This window comes from Bos javanicus, chromosome 21 (genome assembly GCF_032452875.1).
Source record: "Bos javanicus breed banteng chromosome 21, ARS-OSU_banteng_1.0, whole genome shotgun sequence".
Lineage (NCBI taxonomy): Eukaryota > Metazoa > Chordata > Mammalia > Artiodactyla > Bovidae > Bos > Bos javanicus.
Genome location: NC_083888.1, coordinates 59,813,315 through 59,821,166, shown reverse-complemented (window position 1 = coordinate 59,821,166; position 7,852 = coordinate 59,813,315). Strand labels below are relative to the sequence as shown.

General features: G+C 51.5%; 1 protein-coding gene and 1 long non-coding RNA gene across 3 annotated transcripts; one reads left to right on the top strand and one right to left on the bottom strand.

The window, feature by feature from the left end:
• Positions 1 to 553: 553 nt before the first annotated feature.
• On the bottom strand, positions 554 to 4,423 carry LOC133234558 (uncharacterized). Its single transcript, XR_009732175.1, has 3 exons — positions 4,323 to 4,423; positions 1,357 to 1,530; positions 554 to 749 (listed from the first exon to the last, which is right to left on the bottom strand). It is a non-coding gene; the product is annotated as an uncharacterized LOC133234558 (long non-coding RNA).
• On the top strand, positions 1,472 to 6,615 carry TCL1A (TCL1 family AKT coactivator A). 2 transcript variants are annotated; one of them, XM_061395246.1, is made up of 3 exons: positions 1,472 to 1,591; positions 4,701 to 5,321; positions 5,815 to 6,615. In XM_061395246.1, the coding sequence occupies exons 1-2, from the start codon at positions 1,472 to 1,474 to the stop codon at positions 4,899 to 4,901; spliced, it is 321 nt and encodes a 106-aa protein (XP_061251230.1). In that variant the 3' UTR covers positions 4,902 to 5,321; positions 5,815 to 6,615. The 2 variants fall into 2 exon arrangements, 1 of the variants encoding a protein (XP_061251230.1); XR_009732174.1 differs by lacking the exon at positions 1,472 to 1,591 and having other exon boundaries at positions 4,452 to 4,707; positions 5,261 to 5,321; positions 5,815 to 6,595.
• The last annotated feature ends 1,237 nt before the right edge of the window (positions 6,616 to 7,852 follow it).

Below are 7,852 nucleotides of genomic sequence, written 5' to 3'. Positions count from 1 at the left end.
CTGTTTAAGCTGGACTTGTTCTCGTTTATACCTCAAAGCTCTGGACTGGGCTGACACTTTGTCAGCAGAGTGTGTGACCATGTTATCTTGCTCCCAGTGGCTCTCTGGGTCTGAAATTAAGAACCAGCCAAGGGGAAATCAACCTGAAAGCCACAAATCTGAATATTAAATAGCAGCACCACTAGGGGCTGCAGTGGGAAAGAAGTTTCCTGGACTCAAGTCACCTCTCTCCACTTCGAACTTTACTTGGTGTCTGTCTTCTATTTTGTGTTCATGATAAACCCTGATGTATCTCTGTTTCCTGAGGCCACCTCAGCACCTTCTGGGGAATTAAGCTGTCTGGATATGCAGAGATGCAGATTCATACCTTTGCCGTCAGGGGGCTCAGGTGTCAAGGTCATTTTCACTTCTGAGACATTTTCAAAAGATCACAGACTATTTTCTCAGCACCTAGTCAGACACAGTAAAGAGCTGGAAGGTGAGGCAAGAAACCATGGGTGATGTTTGAGCAACGAGGTTGGAGCCCGTTTTACATGTTTTTCACTGTATTTTATTTTCCTAATTGCTTTAATGGGCATGTGGTACTCCAAAATGAAGTGAAATTGTTTTCCTCAGTTGATGCAATTTACTGGGAGACAGTTTGATCTTATAACGCAGGGGCTCTTCAAATCCATTGATCTTGGGGTGGAGGGAGGGGTTTCTTTTTAAGCATTCATTTCGAACGACGTTTTCACTAATGAATACAAAGCCTATAAAGGGAAAAACCCATGTTTCTTCACAACCGGGTTTCACAATAGCTATTAGATGACCACAGCATCATCAAAGAGTGGAAAATGTGTGGGGGAGGGGCACGGGGGCTTCAAGAGTTGTAATTTACCAAGGAAATTGATACCCAAATCCACAGGCTAAAAGTGGTGCCGTGAACCTGGGAAAAGTCCAGGCCTCGTTCAGGCTTGCACCCATTTCTTCTGATCCCAGATGTGGACGGGGCCCTGGCTCTGGGTTGCCCAACGTTGGCGGTGAGTTCCAATCTGCAGGGTGGCTCCAAGGAGCCGCACACAGACAATGGAGTCCCGGTGTAAAGGGGGGCAGAGGGCGCTGGTGCCCGCTCACAGAAGAAAAGGCCAAGGCCACAGACCTGAGTGCTTCCCTGGCAGTGGGGAGCACATGGCTGGCTCAGGTTGGGGTCTGGAGGAAGCCCTGAGTCTGTGTGACTGCATGTGAGTTACAGGCTGCCAGGGTCTCAGGACACCAGGCAGGTCTGGATGCAGGGCCCGCGGATCCTGTTGTGCCCGCCCCCTTCGCCCCCGCCCCGCCCTCCCCTCGCCCCCGCCCCCGCCCCTCCTCCAGTCCCACCTCTTGGGGGCGCCGGCGCTGCCTCCGGCTTTAAAGCATCGAGGTTCTGCAGCCCGTGTTCCGGCGAGAAGCCCCGACCGGCTCCTGCGCTTGCTTCCAGACCCCTCGAGGCACCATGGCCGAGGGCGCGTTCTTCGGGGCGCACACGCCCTTGCACCCGGACCACCTGTGGATCTGGGAAAAGGCCGTGTATGTGGACGAGAACCAGCGCACCTGGCTGCCCATAACCATCGAGGTACAGCCGCTGTGGGGCCGGGCGTGCAGGGAAGCACGGGCGGCCCACCCATGGCCCAGGGTCTGGACCCGGACGCCCCCGGTTGTGCGGGCCCTAGAGGACACCCTCAGATGCCGCAGGGCGAGGGCGGCGGCAGGGAGACTCAGAAGGGCAGGTCCGCCCAGGGCGGCCAGGACACACAGATGAAACCACTCTGAGCTGGGCTCAAGGATGAGAGGTTCTCCAGGCCAGGAAAGGAGGGTGGGAGAAACACAAAGCCAAAGGATGGGGACCCAGTATGTCTGGAGTGTATGAATATGATCTCTAGTAAAATAGGATTTCTCTGGATCTCAAGGACGTAATCCATAAAATGGGAATAATCTTGTGTCCAAAGTGATTTGGGTTTCCCTAGTGGCTCGGAGAAGGCAATGGCACCCCACTCCAGTACTCTTGCCTGGAGGGTCCCATGGACGGAGGAGCCTGGAGGGCTGCAGTCCATGGGGTCGCTGAGAGTCGGACATGACTGAGCGACTTCACTTTGACTTTTCACTTTCGTGCATTGGAGAGGGACATGGCAACCCACTCCAGTGTTCTTGCCTGGAGAATCCCAGGGACGGGGGAGCCTGGTGGGCTGCCGTCTATGGGGTCGCACAGAGTCGGACACGACTGAAGTGACTTAGCAGTAGCAGTAGCAGTGGCTCAGGCGGTAAAGAATCTGCCTGCAACGTGGACGACCCAGGTTGGATTACTGGGTTGGGAAGATCCCCTGGAGAAGGAACTGGCAACCCACTCTAGTATTCTTGCCTGGAAATCCTATGACCAGAGGAGCCTGGCGGTCTACAGTCCGTGGGTTACGAAGAGTCGGACATGACTGAAGGACTAAAACTAGAAAGTGATTACCTCCCTTGGCAGATTATCAGGATCTCCATAGGTGAATCCAGAAATCTGTATTTTGAAAGGACCCTCCACAAATTAAGATCAGCCAAGTTTGGGAACCACTGCAGTGTAGAGTTTGGGATATTTCCTATCTCCTCTATTCTTTGAAAGAAACAAATTTCAGATGGCATAAAGCAGTACCGAATACTGACTTTGTTTTATGTGTGATGCCTTAAGACCTTAAGATGGATCTTTAGTTAATATTAACTTCTTTTTTTAAAAGAAATACAACTCTCTTACAAGCACTTTCCGTCAGAGCATGGGTTTCCTCAAAGAAACTTAGGTGAAAACAGTGAAACTTTCCATATATAAACCAAAGAAAGGATATATAAAAGCGTAGTTAAAATGTCATTAGAACATTTATGGAATATAATAGTAAAATTGCAAAAAGTTACTGAGAATACTTGTTTTCCCATTTTATAGGTGAGGAAATAGAGGCATAAAAATGTACATTTGTTCAAAGTAGTGTTGCTTGTAGGTAATGGGGTTGGGATTCTAGCGCAACATCATCTAAAATGTAACCACCATCTAAAATTTGTATCTCTATTATCCTTTAAGATTTTGAAATATATATACTTTTAAAAATTAAGTTAAATATTCATTTTAAGTCAAGTATTTGAGGAAAATGTAAGTGAATATCTTTTTTTTAATCTCTGGTTGGGGCATATCTTCTTAAACATGATGCTGAAACTGTAAAGCAGAGTTTTTCACATAATCATTATAAATTCTTGACAAAACCATTTAGCAAACCATGGGACAGGATTTTCTCCACATAATTTTAAAGACCTAGTATTCTTCATCTGAAAAGATTTATGTAAGTCAGCAACAAAAAGATGAATAAGCAGATTTCAAATGGTTCAAGGATCTGGAAAGCCATATCCTAACATGGCAAGAATGGTGATTTCCACCCTTGCACCTTGCAAGATATTCTGAATTGTTTTTTAATGGTGAATTCTAACTTACTTCATAGATAAAATTTGAAAAGCTGTTTCCACTTTGGAAAAATAATCATTGAATAAGTGTCTGGTTGATATGCCAAAAATTCTAAGTTGTGGGGATTTGCAGTGAGTGGGATTAAATCCTACTGCTTGTGAAGCTGATCTTCTACTCAGGGAGAGGGACAGCACAGTAGGTGAGGCGGGGGGGAAGTTGTGTAGGATAACTGCAGTGGGATGGCAGGCAAGAACCAGTGGCGTGGGGTCTTCATGCAGGTCCCCTCCAGAGTCTTCATTTCCATGTACCTGCAAATTGCCGGTCATTTTCTCTGAAACCTTTTTGGACATGGGTTTGGGCACGCCCCTTATGGATATCATAGAGTTGGATTCTTCTGGCATTTGTCTTTATAGATTTACATTCATTCGAACTGAGACCTGCCTTTAAAAAGGATGTGAGTCCTGCATGGATTTAGGGGACAATGTTCCAGGCAGAGGACAGCAAGTAGGAGGGATTTCTACCTGGAGGGAGTGTGTGTCCCAGACATGGCGAGGAGGTCAGTGTGGCCGGAGTGGATGAAGGAACTGGGATGGAACAGGAGGAGGTGAGAGAGGCAGGGACCTGGCTCAGCAGGCCTGTGGGCCACGGTGAAGATTCCAGTTCATCTGCCTGCGATTGGAAGCTGTCAAAGGGCATCCAGCAGGGGAGAGACAAGATTTTTAGACACACACCCTGGCTGTACGCACCCTGGCTGTGGGGCTGAGACTTGGCTTTGGGCCACAGGACCAACTAGTCGGCAGGCTGGGCAGTTGTCTCTGTAGTCTAGTGAGAGGCAATGAAACAGGCACTACGGTGGAGATGGTGAAACACGCTCTGTTGTTACCTGATTCCAGGGTCTGGGGAGATCTTGTTTCAAAGGGGATGCATGATAATGAATAATCCAAGAACGTCCCACATCAGCTGAAGCAGACCCCAGATGCCATGGTTACAGAAGCCCCGGGGCCCCGTGGCATTCCCTAGCAACTAGGCACTGGTCACCACAAGGTGGATCTTCTGCGGTCCCATCTGGGTATCTAGACCCATTCAAGTGCTGCTCATCCTGGCCCAGCCTGAGCCCCTTGAGAGGAGCGTTGTCTGGCTTAGGGACTGGATCTTCGGGGAGCAGTGACCATTAGCATCTCAGCTGCAGGCTGGGCGGGTGGCCAGACGGCCCGTGGGTATTGTGTCCTGAGGGTGTGCCCCGGCCTTCTCTTCTCTTCAGATAGAAGGTAGCCTCCAAGTCCTCATGCGTCAGGAAGACGTGCCCCTGGGGGATCCTGTGTCCCCCAGCCAGCTGGGCCCGTACCTGCTGCCCGTCATGTGGCAGCTCTACCCCGGGAGGAGGTACCGAGCCTCAGACTCCAGTTTCTGGCGCATAGTGTACCATATCGAGGCAAGTGTGGGCTTCTCCGGGGACCCATAAGATGGTCGTGGCTGGCCCCGCTCCCCCACCCCCATGTCTGGCCCCTGCAGTCTATCTGTTCCCTCCACTTGTGACCAAAAAAAAAAAAAAGAGGGACTTTACAATGGCAGGTATTTTTAGGACTGGATTGGTGAGACATTAAAAGGGAATGACCAGCCACCCTCAGGGGTCTCCAACAGAAGCCCCCTTGGTGGCAGGTGCCTCTTCTAGTGGGCAGTCCAATGCTGCAGGCTGGGGGGACAAGGGGCCCCTGGGGTCCCCCCCACACACAGGTTCCCAGCTGCTACCCCAATCCCAGGGCCCGGAGTGGGAGGGGACGGAAGATCCCGGGCTCTGGCCTCCACTTCCCCCTCTCACAGATCGGCGGCACCGAGGACATGCTCCTGGAGCAGATGCCGGACCCAGAGGATGAGTGATGAGGTGAGCACCCTAGGACCAGGTCAGGAAAAGGGGACGCCCCTCCTCCCCGCCGTGGAGGCTGTGCTGACCCCCATCCCCAACTGCGCTGACCTCCAGTCATCCCTGGGGCTGGGACCCACGCTTGCTCTCCTTTAACACCTCAGGAGCCAATCAAGTCCTTAATATTAGGGGCGCATAGCTGCACGGTGCTTCATAGGCGTGGGCATAATCCTTTGACCATCACATCACCAGACCTGGATAGTATTTAACTTTATAGGTCATAAAACGGGACAGGGGGGTTGAGACATACGATGACTGGTCGAGATCACAGAGTCAAGTTTCTGATCCAGGTCTTCTCACGCCAAGCCGCCGACTTGGGGCTAAGGCCTGGGCTCTGGGGACCAGCACTGACCCCCTAGCTCCCCTATCCAGACCCCAGCCTCTCCACAACCCCCGACCCTGCACTCCACCCCTTCCATCCCTTTGCCCTTGACCTTGTTCTCTATTGTCCCAGGTCCCGCAGTTCCCATCTCCTCCCAAGCCCTGAGCCTGCCAGGGGGATGTTTGTGCTTCGGTTCACCTTCCTGTACCTACCAACCATGTGTGATCTGCTCCACCACACCCGGGTCGGACAGACACACAGAGGATGAATTCCCCCGACCGGACCTGCCTGCGGGATAGGCTGGGTGGGCACAGCTTCGGGGTCCACGTGCCCTGGCTCTACCTGTGCCTCTGGCCTTCTCAGCTGCCTGATGGTCTCAGCCTCCCTCTCTGTTCCGTCCCTCACAGCAAACAGTGTCACGTCCTGCACACCCTGGGCTGCTTCCCGCTCTGTCCTTCCCCCTCTGTATCCTTCTGGCCTCAGGGAATGGGGCTGGCTTGCCTACGCTTGGTCTCTGAGCCCCTGAACCAGCTGTCTCCGGTGGTCCCTGCCTGTACAGGACCGCTCATCCGAAAGCCCCGCCCACGCCTCCGAAAGCCCCGCCCCCTGCCCGAGCAGCCTAGGTGCGGTTCACAGGACGGCCTGGGAGGGCCTTGGGTCAGTGCTCAGGACTGCGAAGCTTGTGGTTCAGAGGCGCTCAGCCCGGGACATGGCAGGAGGCCCGGCAGGCCAGCGCAGTGGACTGGCCCTCTGATTGCCCACCTGTGGAAAGAGAGGTTGGAGGTCCCCCTGTTTTACAGATGCCCTCAGACCCGGATGTTATGAAGTTGTATGTAGCATAAACACTTTGTAATGTTGACTGATTAAATGTAAGACAATTCATCTAACTTTTTGCTGGACCAGCTTCTATCCTTGACCTTGATTCTAGTGGAGAGAAGCAGGAACAGTCACCAAGTAAGAATAGTTGAAAGGGAAAGAATACTGATGAATTTACTGTATATATATATATAGTTTTTACTTTGGAGATAAGGCTGGAATTTATTTTCATATAATCCAAGTGCTCAAAAGCCCAGTGTTCTTAACCACTGGAGTAAGTGACCTCAAAAAGTCACAGTCAGCAGCTCCTGGTATTCAGGACACACACACACACACACACCCGCCCCATTCTCCTCCCTTCCTGGCCCAGCCAGCTCTGTCTCCTGTCCTTCCCTGGGTAGTTCCAGTCCCAGCCTGAGCCCCCGCCTGCCTGACACTGTCCCCAGCCAGCCAGCCAGCCAGAGTTTTTCCCTTCCTCCCAAGTCACAGCCCATCCCCCAGAAGCCTCCTGATTCCTCCTCAAGATTCGCTACCCCTCCTTTACCTTCTGAGCAGGTAAACAGGACCTCAGGCATCACAACGAAATGCCTTCCAGTCAAAGGAATACTGCTCCTCTCCACTTGGTGTAATCCTAGTCCCTAGCTTTTCATCACAGAGTCATGTCAGGGTCAGGACACAAACATCAATAGGTGGTTAAGTATCTGAGAATTACCTAAGAAAAATACTGCTTCCCTGGTGCCTCAGATGGTAAAGAATCTGCTTGCAACACCCAGAAAAACCTGGCTTGGAAACCCAGGTTCAATCCTTGCGTCAGGAAGATCCCCTGGAGAAGGAACGTGACAACCCACTCCAGTATTGTTGCCTGGAGAATCCCATGGACAGAGGCACCTGGAGGGCTGCAGTCCTTGGGGGTCACAAAAAGTCAGACATGAGTGACTAACACACTCATACAAGTATCTAGTATGAGAATTGTAGAAGAAAAATACCACTTTTCCTATTTTATATTCTCTGATCCCAGTCTTCTTACCCAGCATTAGATGGGTGAGCGTCTAGTTCCACACCTGCCTGGGCCTCTATCTCTTATTTTAACCCTGTCGTTTTGCATGGTCCTTGACAGTGTAGGAGTTTGGTCTGTTGGAGCGTCAGAACCTCAGAGGAGAAAGAGAATCCATGGCCAGCCAGTGGCCTGTTTTAGGAACAGGCACAGGAAGAGGAAAGTTCTCAATTGGGGCTGAATGTTTGTGTCCAGCACCCCCCACCCCATATTCATATGTTGATGCCCTAACTGCCGGGTGTGTGTATTTGGAGGTGGGACCTTTGGGAGATGATTAGAGTGAGAAGATGGCCTGAGGAT

Bases quoted from the DNA above. Each gene is read 5' to 3' on its own strand.
- TCL1A (XM_061395246.1), top strand. From the start codon at position 1,472: ATGGCCGAGGGCGCGTTCTTCGGGGCGCACACGCCCTTGCACCCGGAC. The intron at 1,592-4,700 runs GTACAGCCGCTG...TCTTCTCTTCAG, and splicing joins GGCTGCCCATAACCATCGAG to ATAGAAGGTAGCCTCCAAGT.